At 34.9% G+C, this 19,188-nt stretch overlaps 1 protein-coding gene across 2 annotated transcripts; it reads right to left on the minus strand.

The window, feature by feature from the left end:
* Positions 1 to 2,352: 2,352 nt before the first annotated feature.
* Positions 2,353 to 18,133, minus strand: miga2 (mitoguardin 2). 2 transcript variants are annotated; one of them, XM_067375707.1, is made up of 16 exons: positions 18,074 to 18,133; positions 17,097 to 17,351; positions 15,563 to 15,770; positions 15,135 to 15,250; positions 14,924 to 15,044; positions 12,401 to 12,531; positions 12,170 to 12,287; positions 11,729 to 11,805; positions 11,531 to 11,643; positions 9,439 to 9,511; positions 9,264 to 9,350; positions 8,379 to 8,477; positions 6,954 to 7,088; positions 6,615 to 6,668; positions 6,349 to 6,465; positions 2,353 to 4,112 (listed from the first exon to the last, which is right to left on the minus strand). In XM_067375707.1, the coding sequence occupies exons 2-16, from the start codon at positions 17,190 to 17,192 to the stop codon at positions 3,888 to 3,890; spliced, it is 1,770 nt and encodes a 589-aa protein (XP_067231808.1). In that variant the 5' UTR covers positions 17,193 to 17,351; positions 18,074 to 18,133; the 3' UTR covers positions 2,353 to 3,887. The 2 variants fall into 2 exon arrangements, with proteins under 2 accessions (XP_067231808.1, XP_067231807.1); XM_067375706.1 differs by having other exon boundaries at positions 11,729 to 11,835.
* Positions 18,134 to 19,188: the final 1,055 nt, after the last annotated feature.

A 19,188-nucleotide genomic window follows, 5' to 3' on the forward strand; every position in this document is an offset into this window, starting at 1 on the left:
ATCACCTCGGTTCGTCTTCTTTGGCCATCATTAGACACATTTCTAACATTTTAGACAGTGATTTATGTGGCTACAGCAGCTGTGGAGTGAAAAACATTCCCATATAGACACCTTCATCTTTCTTCTTGGTGCTTTGTTTTGATTCGGTTATTATATGAGAAACGGCACATCTATTAATATAAAAATCTGTTACTGTCAGTCAGTAACTCTTTTAGCACATTGGTGAATCTTTAATAATTACATCAAATATCAATAATCTTTAGAATAAGGACACAGACATGAGTGACTGCTTCAGAGCTTTAACAAGTAAAAGAATAGCAGGTCAAAACATTATTTCATGATGTCTTCTCTCAAAGCTCACGCAGCAGATTAAACCGTGTGTTCGAAAGTTTATTCATTGAAACCCCTTGGAATGATATGAAATCAAACATTTATACCTCCAGTCTGGCCTGTCTATTTCAAACACATTCGAACACTGAAAATAAGAATCAATCTTCAGTTTTAGAAAACTGTAGAAAAACCAATTTAAGTGAAATTTCAGGTGCACAATCTCAGTTATCAAATTAACAATAATTAAAGGGTTAGTTCACCCAAAAATGAAAATTCTGTCATTAATTACTCATTCTCATGCCGTTCCACACCTGTAAGACCTTCGTTCATCTTCAGAACACAAATTAAGATATTTTAGTTGAAATCCGATGGCTCAGTGAGGCCTGCATAGGGAGCAATGACATTTCCTCTCTCAAGATCCATAAAGGTACTAAAACATATTTAAATCAGTTCATGTGAGTACAGTGGTTCAATGTGAATATTATAAACCGACGAGAATATTTTTGGTGTGCCAAAAAAACAAAACAAAATAACGACTTATTTAGTGATTTGTGTTCTGAAGATTAACGAAGGTCTTACGGGTGTGGAATGGCATGAGGGTGAGAAATTAATGAATTTATTTTCATTTTTGGGTGAACTAACCCTTTGATATTGATCAGAGGCATAAAAATGTGTTTGGCAAGTTTATTAAGAATTATATCTTTGCATCCAAGTTGGTGCAAATGGTTTTGGGTCACAAAAAAGTATGATTTTAATTTAAGCAGTGCAGAAATCTAAAAGTGTGTATTTCATAAAGACAAAGAAGAATATATAAATTAAAACACAGGCACAAGACAACACTCATAACCCTGATTCTGACTGTTGCTCAAGCTCAAGTATGTCATTCAATGTCTTCTTTTATACTATATACAAACAAGGTCTTCTCCCACACTTTTAAATGAGAAAAACTCATTTCAGTTTTCATATAAATTATACATCTGTCCAACAAGATTAAATTCAATAGCAAAACAGAAAAAAACAAATTAAAAATACACTACATATAAGGTATAAGTATATTTTGATAAAAATAGAGAAAATTAACATCTGTATCTCTCTTTTTTTTTTTTTTACAAATAAAGTGCAATACACCCAACACTGGCAGAGCCAGTTTTAAATAGTCAATACGAGGACAAAACAAACACTATAATGATTCTAATATCTAATTTCTCAAATGCCTCCTGGCACAATTAAAGGATTAGTTCACTTCAGAATTCAAATTTCCTGATCATTTACTCACCCCCATGTCACTCAACATGTTCATGTCTTTCTTGCTTCAGTCGAAAAGAAATGAAGGTTTTTGAGGAAAACCTTCCATGATTTTTCTCCATATAGTGGACTTCACTGGGGTTCAACGGGTTGAAGGTCCAAATGTCAGTTTCAGTGCAGCTTCAAAGAGCTCTACATGATCCCAGACGAGGAATAAGAGTCTTATCAAGTGAAACCATCGGTCATTTTCTAATAAAAAATAAGAATTTTGTCTTTTTAACAACAAATGCTCGTCTTGCACTGCGCCACGCATTACGTAATCATGTTGGAAAGGTCATGTGTGACGTAGTTGAAAGTACCAATCCAAAGCGAACGTGCAAAGACTTATGCAAAAAAAGGTAAAACAATGATATTGGACGATTTGGAAGTTGTTTTTCACCCTACCGGTACTTCCTCCTACGTCACACATGACCTTTCCAATGTGATTACGTAATGCATGGCGCATCTCAGAGCAGTGCAAAACAAGCATTTGAGGTTAAAAAGTATAAAATTCTTATTTTTTATTAGAAAATGACTGATGGTTTCTCTAGATAAGACTCTTATTCCTCGTCTGGGATCATGTAGAGCTCTTTGAAGCTGCACTGAAACTGACATTTGGACCTTCAACCCGTTGAACCCCAGTGAAGTCCACTATATGGAGAAAAATCCTGGAATGTTTTCATCAAAAACCTTCATTTTCGACTGAAGAAAGACATGAGCATCTTGAGTGACATGGAGTTGAGTAAATTATCAGGAAACTTAAATTCTGAAGTGAACTAATCCTTTAAGGAACAAGGTCAAGTTTTGTCAAGGCTCAGCGACTTTGAGGATTGTTTTAGACATTTCATGAGCATTCTGTTTCAAAATGACCAGAATTGGCCTTATTTTCTAAAATGATTAGAACTTTAATTAGCACGTTTTATACGTTATTGCAGGTAAAATTTATTACCATATGACAGACCAATCAAAAGACGCTAGCAAATGTGTTTTGTTGTTTGTTTTTGAACTAATCGACAGCATCTGTGCCACTGTTTATTTATATATATATATATATATATATATCTATATATATATATATAAATAGATAGTATATGTCCCTCAAAAACAAACAAAAAATCCACTTTAGCATATTTCAACTGTAAACACATCTTTTTGTTTGTATTCACAAAATCAAGAAGTCGCTGAAATTATCGTAATGGCACAGATGCAGTTCATAGTGTTTAAGATCCAGAGCTTGAAGGTTTGAACTCACTAAAATAAAGCACATTTATTTGCCACATATATGAAGCTGATCATTCCTACTCCCCTAATAGTGACGGCTCTACATATTTGACCCAATACCACTGATGTATTAAATTTATAATACATAATGAATATCTATATAATAGAATAGTAGATAATCAGCCATTTTAGTCCATGAGCAAGCCTGAATATTGATGAACAAAACAAGGTGTATAAATCAAGAATGACATATGATGACAGAAAATATAACTACATTTTGTTGACTTAAATATCCGAGGATTACGCTCTGATGAACACTGTGCCTGATATATCGTGAGGGTGAGAATAAACCAACAGCACAAACCACAAGGGCTACAGCAACTCTCAGAGGACACAATTGAGCTCAGCTAATGTGATCTGGACCGCTACATCCTGTTTTAATGACGCACTTCCTGTGTGAGTCTCTCAAACTGCCTTGACATCTAAAACGTGCTGATAGATTTACACTAAAGTTCATAAATCTGTCTTGATTCTCCCTCTTCATTGTGTTCAGTGCAAGACTTTATTTGGCCATTGGCACAAAAATAAACGCTCAACAACACACTAACGGCCTGTAAAACAAACAAAAGCTAGTCTTTCGACGAAAGAGGCATGTGGGTTCGATTCGGAAGAGCTGCAGCTCAAAACGAGGCTGAACGTTTGGCTAAAACCAAGTTTGGTTTTTATTCAGTTCCTTCAGATCGTGGCGAGTTCCTCAAAGTTTCAGAAAGAATCCATTTCCAAAGCATTCGTCAATCTGGGCGAATCCCGGTTCATAAAATTCAGGTGTCTAGATAGCAGCACTGGAGTTTTTCGGGTGGCAAAGAAGCCGATCAAGAAAAGAGTCAGTCTCTCTAAATATTGGATGAAGTGGGACTGTAGCTGTAACGCCATTTAAGCGAATGCAGTTCTGTGAACTCTTTACAGTCATGCTGATTGGTCGGCGGTGACGAATAGCTAAATGAGGTCTGGGCTCTTTCAAAACTAGATAAGGTCATCAAGCATTCTGCACCTCAGTCTTGCTGTCCGCTGACGTCCGGATGCCCGCTGTTGTCTTGGCAAGGGCTCTTGGGTAGAGCTCCATTGGTCTCGGGTACACTGTCAATGCCCAGGTAACCCACTAGGATATCCGCCCGTCTGTGGGACAGACTGAGGATGTCTTCGGCCAGAGATGGGACGGACGTGAAACGCACCTTATCATGGTCAAACATGTCCTTCAGATACTGCACGATCTGTTGCTGTGGAGATCAAAGGAGAATGAATTTAGAAATAACTTGACCTCATCGTGTTTGAAGGGTCAGTGTGTATTAAATCGACTGGTGCTTTGGTGATTTTCAATGAATATATGAAGTTCTTTTGTCCTTTTGCATCTTGTTTAGCGACTGAGTGACTCGCTCATAAAGACTATCTTTGCCGCCATCTAATGGTGTAATAATGTAACTTCTGTTGCTGTTCACGGTCAGGGACTATTTTTTCCGGCGGAAGGAAGGCTTTTAGTTATTTTACTTCATGAAAGTTGCATTGATATATCATTTTTGGCTTTAATATTTGTATTGTGTGATAACCGTTTTATAAAAGCAATAAGCCCTGTGAAGCCGTGGTTTACAGTGAATTTATCACAGCTAAGGGCATTGTTAGGCACGGTGCGGAGTGGAGGACTTATTGCTTTATTTTAACATTTCTAACTTATTTTTGTCAAATGTTTTGCATGTAAGATGTGTTTGTGCATCTTTATGTACAATTAATGACACTGGTTGTGATAATTTCTTATCTAATGCAATAGTGAGAGAGATATCGAGTGAGTGAGTTTATTACCTGCATTCAGATTTAGCATTTTCCTTCAGGTCAGTCCTATGTTCATAATAAAAATCAGTTTGAATTTACGCTGCAATCCTGTCCTTTTAAGAGTTAATGGGTTTTCCCGTATCCTGCTGACACTGACAGTGCTAGTCAAAGCATTTGTCATTTGCATCTTGTTCCGTGTTTACAACAAATTTCAATATAAAAGTCTTTGCAACTGAGTGACTCGCTCATAAAGATGATCTTTGCCGCCATCTAATGGCGTAAACAATGTAACTTCCGTTGCTGTTCACAGTCAGGGACTATTTTAACATTTAACATTTCTAATTAGACATTTCTAACTTATTTTTGTCAAATGTTTTGCATGTAAAATATGTTTGTACATCTTTATGTACAATAAATGACACTTGTTTTGATTGTTTCTTATCTAATGCAATAATATTCAGAGAATTTCGTGTTTATATTATGGAATATATTTATATATATATTTATATTTATTTATTTATTTATTGATTTTAATACTTTTGTTCAGCAAGGATGCATTAAATTGATCAAAAGTGATCAAAAGCCACACCCCCAACATTATGAGGACATTCTGATGTCCTCTGCAAAAGAAATATTATTTCTTATGTGTATTCAATCAATGTTGTAGCTTTTACATGATCAATTTTGTTAATCTTACTTTACATAGATTCCCTTATATAACATAATATATAATCCTTATATAATCTATAATATATAACATAACTTTTAATTCATGAGAAAATGTCATTTGTTTTTTTTTGACATATAGATATAGACTATGTGTGTTACCATTGCATGTATTGAAAACAGTTTTTCTACCTTTATTGTTTAAGATATGTTGTTTCTGAAGAGTGCTGACTGTTTAAGAATGTAAGGGGATGAACCGAAGGTTTCGGAGGTTATGCTGAACATGTAAGGGTTCGATTTTGATTTATGAGCATGGAGATATACATATATTACCTTTTTATTTTTATGTCTAAGCATTGGGTTACTTTTCTGTCACACATTTAGTGATATATTGTTTTTAATGTTTTTCTCTCTCTGGTGTGTCAAAGCTAATCTACAGTTTCTGTGAAAAATGACTCTTTCTGCAGTCAAGCTCAGTTATCTGGGAAGAAATTTAGGGAGTTAGATAAGATGTTTCCAATTAAAAATATTTACACACGTCAGGTGGGCACAACTATCATGGGATGTTGGTGATTATTATGGGATGTTGGTGATTATTATGGGATGTTGATGAACCGGAAAATTTACTTATATAATAAAAGGAAGTAGGAGGCCTTATGAAAATTTACTCGTTTGTTTATCCAATCGATTTTGAAAGTCTTTGTTTGCTGAAAAATGAATAGGTATGATTTGACTGAATAAATACTCTGTTTTGTTTGGAGCTCACTTGGTAGCTCTCTGAGGTGTGTTTTTGTTGTAAGAGAGACTACCCTGATCTAAATATGATTTAATTAATTTTACTGTTAAACAAATATATATACACACACACACAGACAGGGTTTATGATCTGATCGCAGACATCAGTGTGTCACAGAGATCAGATTAGCATCAGATTATGTGCTGATCTGGATTACACTTCTGGATTACTCGAAGGTTTGTCTCACGTGTGATGAAGGAGCGTGGAGAATACTGAGAACGTCTTACCTTGAATATGGTGCACACCTCACTGAGGTGCTGTCGGGGGCCCAGAAACCCGAAAGCCAAAACTGGACTCACATGTTCGGAGATGGCATAGAAATGGGCAATGAAACCATCAGGAACCTGAGGAACAAACACAAAACAAGAGATACTATTACAATAAGAGTCAATGAAACGCTTAACAAACGTAACTCATCCAAGTGTGCTACGGATATGATTCCTCAAATCAAGCACTGTAGATCAGATGTGTTTGTTTTGTTTTTCACACTCACCATTAGCAGTCTCCTTTTGGCTTTTAGTACAGACCAACAGGCTGTAGCCAATGCCTTATTTAAACAGAGAGAGACAGAAATACAAATTATAGAATTTACTAATATTTGATCTTCAAAATAAAGGCTTCTCATTGCTTCTTAAGTTTTAGCAAATAACCCCTTTCTTATCGAGAACCAGTGTTTGACTTTTTAGGATTCTTGGGTTGCTATATGGTGCTTTTTAGGTTGTTCAGATTAGGGTTTTGTTTTCTGGGTTCTGCAAAACACCAGAACATAGATGGTTCCTTTATTTTTAATTGTGTAGATCCGATACGTTTGAACTCAAGCACGTTTTATTACCGTCTCTTTGAAACTGTCCGAGAGCCATCGGTTCCTCAGAACCGCAACCACTGAAGACGGAGGACTTTCCAGATCTTCAAACGCATCCATCAGGATAAAGTCCAACACAATGTCAAAGAAGTTCATACAGACCACCTATAGCACAATCAAAAGGTCAAAAGGAAGTCACATTTTTTTTAAATATTATTTATATACTATTGTGGTATTTATTAATATTTAGAATTAGCTTTTATTTTTATATTATAGTTTGTTTTGGTAATTTGATTAGTTTAGATATTTTATTTCATGTAATCTTTATTTAAATAATGAAAATGCTTTTTAATATTTTTGGTTTTAGTAAAAGGTTCCCAAGAACGTTCTTTCACAAGATGTAATATAAGTCAAAAGTGTCCTCTGAATGTGTCTGTGAAGTTTCAGCTTAAAATACCCCATAGATTTTTTTAAATAAATTTTTTTAACTGCCTATTTTGGGGCATCATTAACTATGCACCGATTCAGGGGCTGCCCCTTTAAATCCTTGCGCTCCCCGCCCCCCAAGCTCACGCTTGCCTTAAACAGTGCATAAACAAAGTTCACACAGCTTATATAACCCTTAAATGGATCTTTACAAAATGTTCGTCATGCATAATGCATGCATGCTTCGGGTCATGTGAGTATAGTATTTATTTGGATGTTTACATTTGATTCTGTATGAGTTTGATAGTGCTCCGTGGCTAACGGGCTAACATTACACACTGTTGGAGAGATTTATAAAGAATGAAGTTGTGTTTATGAATTACACAGACTGCAAGTGTTTAAAAATGAAAATAGCGACGGCTCTTGTCTCCGTGAATACAGTAAGAAACAATGGTAACTTTAACCACATTTAACAGTACATTAGCAACATGCTAATAAAACATTTAGAAAGACAATTTACAAATATCACTAAAAATATATTGTTATCAAGGATCATGTCAGTTATTATCGCTCCATCTGCCATTTTTCGCTGTTGTTCTTGCTTGATTGCCTAGTCTGATGATTCAGCTGTGCACAGATCCAGACGTTAATACTGGCTGCCCTTGTCTAATGCCTTGAACATGAGCTGGCATATGCAAATATTTAGGGCGTACATATTAATGATCCCGACTGTTACGTAACAGTCGGTGTTATGTTGAGATTCATCTGTTCTTTGGAGGTCTTTTAAACAAATGAGATTTACACAAGAAGGAGGAAACAATGGAGTTTGAGACTAACTGTATGTCATTTCCATGTACTGAACTCTTGTTATTCAACTATGCCAAGGTAAATTCAATTTTTGATTCTAGGGCACCTTTAACAATATCAACAATGGGACAGTCAAGAATAACTGCTTGAAATCCAACGTGAACACAAACAATATTGTTTAGGAACTAAAGAGACAGATAAACAGGACAAAATAGGACACACCCCTCGTCCTTCCAGCTCCATCTTGGTGACCGGCCACGTCTCTTCTCTCTGTGTGTACTGCAACATGTCATCATAACTCTCCAGAAACGCCTTTGGACTCTAAACATTCACACACACACATTCAAAAACCATCAAAAAAATCCAGACATAAAATTTTAAAATGACTGTTTTCACTTTATTATTTACAGTCTCAGGTTTTATTAAGCACAATTCATTAATGCATGCTATTTTATGGGGAAAAATATATATATAATATAAAATTGTATATAGTTTTTCATCAAAATGTAGTAACTTTCTCCACCTCTGAAACAACATTCCTTCCTGTTAAATGGTTAATAATAATAACACTCATCAAAAATTCTCATGAATAATACAGTCCTGCATACATTATTAACCACTGTATATTCAGAAATGTCACATTACACTTAAATAGGACCTGTTATGCCCTTTTACAGAGTCCTGATATTGTTTTTGGGTTGACAAGGACAGATTTTCATGCTTGATTGTTCAAAAAATGCATTATTTTTCTCATATTTGTCATTGTTGCTACTCCTCTCTTCCCAGTCTGTCAGTAACGCTCTGTTTAGTACCTGTCTCTATGAAGCCCCTCCTTCTGAAAAACACAATGTGCTCTGATTGGTCGGCTGGATCCCTGTGTCATGATTCACATGAAACACAGCTTCAAGCGTGTTTGGGAAATGTCCCGCCCCTTACCATAGCCGCAAGTTTCAACAAACTCAACTCAACCAGGCCCCGCCCCTTTACGGGAATTATTTAAACAAGGAATATTGTGACGTGTTTGAAAGATGAACATGTAAAAAAGCAGAATAGGTCCTCTTTAAGTTAAGGAGTTGAATCTGTATTTGTAAATCATTTTTAAAGCACCTTGTTGGCTTTGGCCAGGAGTCCAGATATCATCCGCTTCCCTGTTTCCATGAAGAACATTCTGTGTCTCTCATCCAGCAGCAGCACCTACAGATACAACAAACACATACAGATTTTACCAACAGCCCTGTTCCCATGTGTGTGTGTGTGTAATCATGTGTGAGAGTGTGCTGACCTGGAAGGCCTGTCGAACGCAGTGCAGTTTGGCAAGGAAGTCCTGATCGCTGTAACACTCCAGGAGTTCAGTTCTGTAAAACAGAGGGACAAAAATGACACTGAGTGTGTGTTCCCATCAGCCCTTGCTCCCTGACCTAATATGGAAATCCTCAAATCCCATAGGAGAATGCGTGAGGGGAACATCTGTACAGTATGTGCAGTTGTACACATGGTCTCATCTCATCTTAGAAACAGTGCTAATGTAGTGGAGTGTAGGGTTTAGGATATTAATATTCATTGTTTTATTCATTCATTAGCATTTATTGTGTAGGACAGCAGTTCTCAAACTTTTTGACTTAAAGGCCCCTGTTACAGGCTGTTTATGGTGCAATTTTCCACAATTTTCATAGCCTTAGCAGATTAAAGTTGGGCAATAATATAGTTTTGTGAGGATACAAGCAATTAAAATTTTATATATATGATATATCGCTTTATGTGAGTATATTTATATATACAGCTATATAAAGAGCTGGCGATGACACAGTTATATTTTGCAATAAAAGTCGAGCAGTTGATATTTGTTATATAGTTCATATCGCTTTACATAAAAAAGGTAATTGCGACTTTTTGTCTAACAATCCTGACTTTTTTCTCAGAATTGCATGATATAAACTCGCAATTGCGTCTTATAAAGTCAGAATTGGGAGATATAAAGTCAGAATTTCGAAAAAAAGTCAGAATTGCGAGATATAAAGTCAGAATTGCGAGAAAAAGTCAGAATTGTGAGAAAAAGTCAGAATTGCGAGTTATAAAGTCAGAATTTCGACATATAAAGTCAGAATTGCGAGAAAAAGTCAGAATTTTGAGTTAAAGTCAGAATTATGAGATATAAAGTCAGAATTATGAGATATAAAGTCAGAATTGCGAGTTATAAAGTCAGAATTGCGAGTTATAAAGTCAGAATTGTGAGATATAAAGTCAGAATTGTGGTGATATAAAGTCAGAATTGTGGTGATATAAAGTCAGAATTGTGGTGATATAAAGTCAGAATTGTGAGATATAAAGTCAGAATTGCGAGTTATAAAGTCAGAATTTTGACATATAAAGTCAGAATTGCGAGAAAAAGTCAGAATTTTGAGTTAAAGTCAGAATTATGAGATATAAAGTCAGAATTATGAGATATAAAGTCAGAATTGCGAGTTATAAAGTCAGAATTGCGAGTTATAAAGTCAGAATTGTGAGATATAAAGTCAGAATTGTGGTGATATAAAGTCAGAATTGTGGTGATATAAAGTCAGAATTGTGAGATATAAAGTCAGAATTGCGTGATATAAAGTCAGAATTGTGAGATATAAAGTCAGAATTGTGGTGATATAAAGTCAGAATTGTGAGATATAAAGTCAGAATTGTGGTGATATAAAGTCAGAATTGTGAGATATAAAGTCAGAATTGCGTGATATAAAGTCAGAATTGTGAGATATAAAGTCAGAATTGCGTGATATAAAGTCAGAATTGTGAGATATAAAGTCAGAATTGTGGTGATATAAAGTCAGAATTGCGAGTTATAAAGTCAGAATTGCGAGTTATAAAGTCAGAATTGCGAGATATAAAGTCAGAATTGCGAGAAATAGTCAGAATTTCGAGTTAAAGTCAGAATTGTGAGATATAAAGTCAGAATTGTGAGATATAAAGTCAGAATTTCGAAAAAAAAGCAGAATTGCGAGTTATAAAGTCAGAATTTCGAAAAATCAGAATTGCGAGATATAAAGTCAGAATTGCGAGAAAAAGTCAGAATTTCGAGTTAAAGTCAGAATTGTGAGTGATTAAGTCAGAATTGTGAGTTATAAAGTCAGTATTGCGAGATATAAAGTCAGAATTGGAGGAGGTTTCCGCCTCCTTCTTCCCATATATATACGAACTGTGTTACATTGGCCTCCCAGGTGGGGCTCATTAACTCTCGCACCACCGGCCTTGCGCTGTTCCCTCTCGGCTCTCGCCCGCCCTAGTCGCCACAGTAGGATATAATATTTATCCAAATTTATTTACTAAGGGATAAGGGTCCCAGTATATAATATTTAGGGTGTCAGTATGCAGTGTGTAGTATGCACTACCTCAGTGATCTGCAGGCTACGTCTCCATCTCTCACTAAACTCAGGGCTTCTTCGTACAGAGCTGCCGGCTTCAGCGGATGATACGTGTCCTCTAGTGAGAACGTCTCAAACAACTATAGAGACAAAGTGGGAAGTGACATCATATACATGCAGGACAACTTGCACGTGTCTGTTGACACAATGTGTGTGTGTCCTGACCTCAGCGGCGGAGAAAAACGAGTCGTCCGACGTGACTGTCGTGGCATCGTCGTCTTGGATTGGATGGGAGCTTCCCACTGTGGGCAGAATCAGCGTTCCTTCACTCTCTGCACACAAACTACTTCGTTAAGGAAGTTACAGAGAACACATTGGTGACATAACCCAGGGTTGCCAACTTTGGAGTGAGATTTTGATGACTGATTTGATCACATTATGATCCAATAATTAAATTTTTAATTGGGGGATAAAAATATCTTAATTTGTGTTCTGAAGATGAACTGAACGGTTGGTATGGCGCTTCATATAATTAAAAAATGTTTTAAACAAATCAAAAAAACAATTCTATTTTAAGCTGTCTTTTTATTTGGTGTAAGAGCATGAGACAGAGCCTCAAAAAACATTTGGCAACCCTGCATAAGCATGTGTTTGAGCGCATCTGACCCAGATCAGCGAGCAGGCTGTCAGGTGGGATGGTGCTGCCGAAGTCTTCCTGTAGATGGTAGGCTCGGTGCAGCAGAGATTCCAGCTTCTCCGCAAACTGGTGATTCTGAAGTTCAGGCTGAAAATCAAATTGCAGTTGAACAGAAATCACACAGAGAAAAAAGGAGTGAGATGAACACATGACTGTTGGTATTTTTACTGTAATGATGCTTACGAATAAGAGATATTTACCGAATGACGCTCAACGAGTTCTGATCCTTGCAGGGCGAGACTGCTAGAGCCGGATGCACCGGAGTGAGCTCTGTGTCTGATGTTTAAAGCCAGTTCCCACTTCCGAAGAGCTTCCTCAAAAAGCTCCATACCTGCAGGAGGAAAAGACCTCCATCAGCTGCACACACTTATGCTCACCAAGGCTGCATTAATTTTATAAAAAATACAGTAATATCGTGACATATTATTACAATTTAAAATAATAATTTTCGATTGTAATATATGTGACCCGTATTGGCATTAACAGCTACAGGCAAAACAAGTCAAAAATGTCAATCAGAGGTTTTCACAAAAATTAGTTCATTAAGCCCTCATCTAACGATCCAAAGGCTTCAAATCGCAATTAAACATCTTAATATATCTATTTGTATGCTTCCTGAGAGGAGCACCTTTCCTTTGTCCATGAAAAATGCTGTTTTTTCTCTGCTCGTTTTGGTATCATTTTAAAGCGCATAGTAAATTGTATATAATGTATATATTATAGTATTTACAACACTTTGTTAATAAATGCTATACTGTATTAACTATAGTGAACTGATAAACTATAATGCTGTAGTATACTTTAGTTTTTACTACAGTAAACTGTATTTATTGTAGTGTATATAGCCTATAGTTGTAGAAAACGTAGTACAGTATTGGGTAAAGTAATTTGTTTACATTACTATAGTTGTTATATAACCATAGCAACTATAGAATGACCACAACAAATTAACTGAAGTACTTTACTATAGTATGGTTCTAAAACACTATAGTATTTTTGACTTTGCTGACTTCAAACAGGTGTCATTTTTTGTCGTATTCCAACAAATCATTCATCATTTAACAGAGATTGTGAAAATAACAATATCAAATTTTTGACAATCTGCTCAGCACGGGTCACATATATTAAAATGTAATTTATTCCTGTGATCAAAGCTGAATTTTCAGCATCATTACTCCAGTCTTCAGTGTCACATGATCCTTCAGAAATCAATCTAATATGCTGATTTGCTGCTCAAGAAACATTTCTTATTATTATCAGTGTTGAAAACAGTTGTGCTGCAGGATATTTTTGTGAAAACCATAAACAGAAAGTTCTAAAGAAAATAGAAATCTTTTGTAGTATTATAAATGTCTTTCCTTTCACTTTTGATCAATTTAATGCAAAAGTATTAATTTCTTACTTGCTGACCCATACAGGAGAAATATTATTTCGTATGTGTATTCAATCAGTTTTGTAGCTATTTTGTTAATCTTACATGAATTACACAGATTTTCTTAACTTTTACATCATGAGAAAATGTCATTTGTTTTTTGACATATAGATGTGTGTGTGTGTGTGTGTGTGTGTGTGTGTGTGTGTGTGTGTGTGTGTGTGTGTGTGTGTGTGTGTGTGTGTGTGTGTGTGTGTGTGTGTGTGTGTGTGTGTGTGTGTGTGTGTGTGTGTGTGTGTGTGTGTGTGTGAACATTGCATGTATCGAAAACAGATTTTCTACCTTTATTGTTTAAGATATGTTGTTTCTGAAGAGTGCTGACTGTTTAAGAATGTAAGGGGATGAACCGAAGGTTTCGGAGGTTATGCTGAACATGTAATGGTTCGATTTTGATTTATGAGCATGGAGATATACATATATTACCTTTTTATTTTTATGTCTAAGCATTGGGTCACTTTTCTGTCACACATTTAGTGATATATTGTTTTTAATGTTTTTCTCTCTCTGGTGTGTCAAAGCTAATCTACAGTTTCTGTGAAAAATGACTTTCTGCAGTCAAGCTCAGTTATCTGGGAAGAAATTTAGGGAGTTAGATAAGATGTTTCCAATTAAAAATATTTACACGCGTCAGGTGGGCACAACTATCATGGGATGTTGGTGATTATTATGGGATGTTGATGAACCGGAAAATTTACTTATATAATAAAAGGAAGTAGGAGGCCTTATGAAAATTTACTCGTTTGTTTATCCAATCGATTTTGAAAGTCTTTGTTTGCTGAAAAATTATGTATGATTTGACTGAATAAATACTCTGTTTTGTTTGGAGCTCACTTGGTAGCTCTCTGAGGTGTGTTTTTGGTTGTAAGAGAGACTACCCTGATTATCAGAAATAAATATGTTTTAATAATTTTGCTGTTGAATGGCCTGACTTTAATCTCATAGGTGAACGGTAGTATATTTATTAAACGTCTCTGAATGTCTTTACATTAGATAAGAATGACAAGTGTCATTTATTGTAGAGAAAGATGCACAAACACATTTTACAAGCAAAACATTAACATAATATTTTTTGTGGAAACAAGATATTTTGATGAATAAAGATCAAAAGAACAGCGTTTATGTGAAAAATATTTTTTTGCATCCTTTGCATGCTTTTTTGCACCCTAAATCAAGCATTTAATGCATCCTTGCTGAATTTTTATACTTCAAACTGTTGAACAGTTGTGTAGCATGTAACAAAGTATGTAGTATGGAAGACAATACAAAAGATCACGTGACTAAACTACATTACCCATGAGATACAGGTTCTCAGCATTGGCATCCTCTCCGACTCCTGCCTCCTCCGCCACTGGCTCCGCCTCCCACGGCATCCCAGTGTTCACTGATTGGTTGGGAGAGGAGGGGACTCGCATCTGAGGCAGATCCAAACAAAACGGTGAAAAACTGCCAGTTAAGCCTTTTTGTTAACAAATAAACAGGTAGACAATGTGAGATTTACGCACAGAGGCGATGCTGTGTGAAGAGCTGGAGTGTTTGCTTTGTCCGAGAGACGAGACGCCGCTGAGCGCGTCATTACTGCGGGTGCTGGGACTCATCATCTGCCGCCCTGGAACCGGACCTGAATGCAGACAAATGAACAAGCAAAAGGAAAATGAGATCCATGTTCTTTTGTATATAGCATTTACAGGTGACACAAAACACTGGATATATATTTTTTCTTATATATTCTATTATATGATGTACCGATTAATTAATCTCAAATTAACTGCACATTAAATTTGGCTGAGAAATTACCCCCAAAAGATCATTTAAAGTCATTATTGTGTTAAATGAGAAAGTTATGTTATTAATATAAAATGATGAATGTACAAAAAAATTTAAATACTATAAAATTGCATAACATAAAAGCATAATACATGGACATGCTCACCTCTCTTGAGCGAGGCCGGCCGGCTGGTTCGGAGCAGCTGTTCTGGGATGCCCACAGGTTTCTGCGCTTCTTTACTGGCCACCTGCTTCCTCTTCCTGCCCCGCCTCTTTAACTGATGTGCGGTCAGTGCCAGAGCGACGCTGCCCAGTGCCGTGGCGAACAGCACCTTCTTCAGACTAGGACTCAACTTCAGCTGAGAGAATATGGACTGAGAGAGAAACAGAGAGATTGAGTCGGAAATGAGGGATGCCAGAAAGAAAATGCATTCATTATTACAAAAAAATAAATAAATAAATAAACAAATTGCTGAAAACGTCAACAGAATGCAGTTTTATTTGCATCTAAATCAGATTAATGATTAATCCATTGTGTCCAGAAGTTTATGAACAAAACGTATATATTTATTTATTTATTTATTTATATAATGTTTTGATATATTTACATTGAAAATATATTTTAAAAATGGATGAAAATTTTGAGAGTAAATATAAGCAAGAAAAGTAATTAAAACATTTTATATAAATATATTTTAACAACTATATTAGCATTTTGGTGTATTTTGAAATATATATTTTTGCTGGATGGAATTTCTGCATATATCTTAAAAAATACATTTTTGGTGAATGAAAATATATATATTTTTTCAAATATTTTGGGAAATATAAATATATTTACATTGAAAATATTTTTACAAAAATTAGAAAAAATATATACTTATATTAGAGGGAATATAAGTAAAATTATTGAAACATTTTTATATAAATTTATATATTTTCCAATATTAAAATACAAATGAAAAATAAATAAATAAATACATACATATACATATATATATATATATATATATATATACATATATATATATATATATATATATATATATATATATAGGGGGAAGGGAATTATAATCCAAGAATAATTGCAAAATTGCATAAATTCATCTTTTTATTTTTTAACAAAGTGTTAAAATAACAAAAGCACATAACACAAATGCTAAAAAGTAAACTAAAAAGAAAACTGAAAATATTATTAAAATTAAAAGATCATTCAAAATATCAACAAATAAATAATACTAAAATAACACAATCAATCAGCAGCTGATTATTCAAAATTGAGATTTTTTTATTTTTTAAAATCGTAGTTTCGATATTATTACATTTTACAGGTTTAATTTTATTCTTTATCAAAATTCATCAAAGCAGCAAAACTTTCATTTATAGTTGACAGCTCTGCGTAAAATATATATCAATTCTTTTCCTTCAAAATCTGATTTTTGGTCAAATTCTGTTTAAAAAAAAATAAAGTTAAAGTAAAAAAAAAAAAAAAATAAAGTTACATTTTTTGAAGAAGAAGAAGATAGCATTGTTACAACTATACCTGGGCTGTAGTAATGCCTTCGCAAACTCCCTCAGACATATTGTCGTTTTTTCACTTTGTTAGCAGACCATGTAAAGTCCAACACCACTGTGGTATATAGTAGTTGTGTATGTATCGAGCAGTTGTGTGGCGTATGATCAGATATAGAGGTGCGTACCTGTCCAAAGGTGGAATACAGGAACACAGGGATCTCAGCCACGGTCATGGCTAAGGCCTGCATGATGGACATGCCCTCTGCACTTCTGAATGACATCTCAGCTCCGCCCCTCCCTCCTGCAGATGCTTTCACATCCGAGTCGCTCCAAACGGATCCCGGAGATCAATTCTGGCCTCTAGGCTGGACGTGACACTGACTGGAGATCAGCAGGACTCATGTACAAACAGAGCTTCCAGGTCTCCGCATTTTCATTGCCTTGGAGAACAAAAAACATTTCATATCATTTTAATGGTTTAGATGAGAAGCTTTGCTTATATAAACAGATTCAAACAGTCCATATTCAAAACATGTGTCACAATGACATGTAGTTAGATTCTAGATTCTAGTAACTCACGTTACAATAAAAGCTTAATATAATAATCTGTCTATATATAATAGGGTGAATCTCACAAAACTATACACAAGGAAGGAATAAATTATATTTTGCATGAAGAAAATGAAGCCTATTTCTAATATTTAAATAAAATGGGGGGATAGATCAATTTAAACAAATCACACGCCCCTTCTTCATTCATATCTGACCGTTCAAGACATAATTTTATGAATTATAACATAATTGCACAGTAAAAGTGGTTCTTGAGGAATCATTTTTCTCAGAAATATAAAGGTTTATGTTGAGAATTCATCATATTTACCTGCAGCTACATTATACATGAATATCAGAAGTCACTGGCAACTACAAAAATCATACTTATTTTATTATTACTTATAGTATTTATATTGATTCATAAATAAAGTGAGCTTCCATGTGTCCATGTCCTTAGCTTAGCTCAACACACACACACCAGGCTCTTTCAGGATAGTGTCCCAGTCATATAAACATGAATATATGCTTAAAGCGGAGATAAGATCAGACACCAATAGCAGATTGAACTGCAATATTAAAAGTGAAATACTGAAAAGCAGCCCACACTCACTTTCTCCTGGCTTGGAAGGACATTTTCATTCCGCATTCACACACTAACCTGTGATTTCCTGGTGGGCGGGGCAGAGTTTTGAGCGACAGCTGGAAAAACGTATAACGGCTCTAGATGGCTCGGCGGTAACCAATCGGGAAAGAGGAGGGAGTTACGTAGAGCGTTGATTATCCAATGACATCAACAGTCGCGATGCGACTCTTGGCTCTCCATGAACTGACGACTGACTGTATCGAGCACATATTAATAATAATTATTATTATTATTATTATTAATATAATAATGATTACTTAATTATAATAAAAAATTGTTGACTACATAAAAATATTACGATTGCGTTTAATGTACATTGTATGATAAAATATGATGAACTTGATCCACAGTCATAAAAAGTGGAAATAACACAAAATAATAAAGCGATATTTTATTCATTTTAAAAATGCCCGTAGTAATATGGTATTTTTGCAGTTACCATGAAAAAAAAAGGGTTATGATGATGATAAATTGATAACGGTGATTGTTTTTTTAAATATAAAATTTGAGATAGTTATTTAAAATTTTAAGATAAATTAAAAAAAATTAAAGTTATTTAAACGTATTAATGTCTCGTTTCAAATTTTTAAGATAAATAAAAAAAAAAAAAAAAAAGTTATTTAAACGTATTAAAGGGTTAGTTCACTCCAAAAATGAAAATTCTGTCATTTATTTCTCACCCTCATGTCGTTGCACACCCGTAAGTGCTTCATTAATCTTCGGAACACAAATTAAGATATAGGGAGCAATGGCATTTTCTCTCTCAAGATCCATTAATGTACTAAAAACATATTTAAATCGGTTCATGTGAGTACAGTGGTTCAATGTGAATATTATAAAGCGACGACAATATTTTTGGTGCGCCAAAAAAACAACAAAATAACTACTGTATGATGGCCGATTTCAAAACACTGCTTCAGGAAGATTCGGAGCGTTATGAATCTTTTGTGTCGAATCAGCGGTTCGGAGTGCCAAAGTATATATATATATATATATATATATACACACACACATACATACATTATATCTTTCAAATAAAATGTATTCTAATCTTTCCCCTAATCTTTCCCCTACGCTTTATT

The sequence above is a fragment of the Chanodichthys erythropterus genome, chromosome 22 (genome assembly GCF_024489055.1).
Source record: "Chanodichthys erythropterus isolate Z2021 chromosome 22, ASM2448905v1, whole genome shotgun sequence".
NCBI lineage: Eukaryota > Metazoa > Chordata > Actinopteri > Cypriniformes > Xenocyprididae > Chanodichthys > Chanodichthys erythropterus.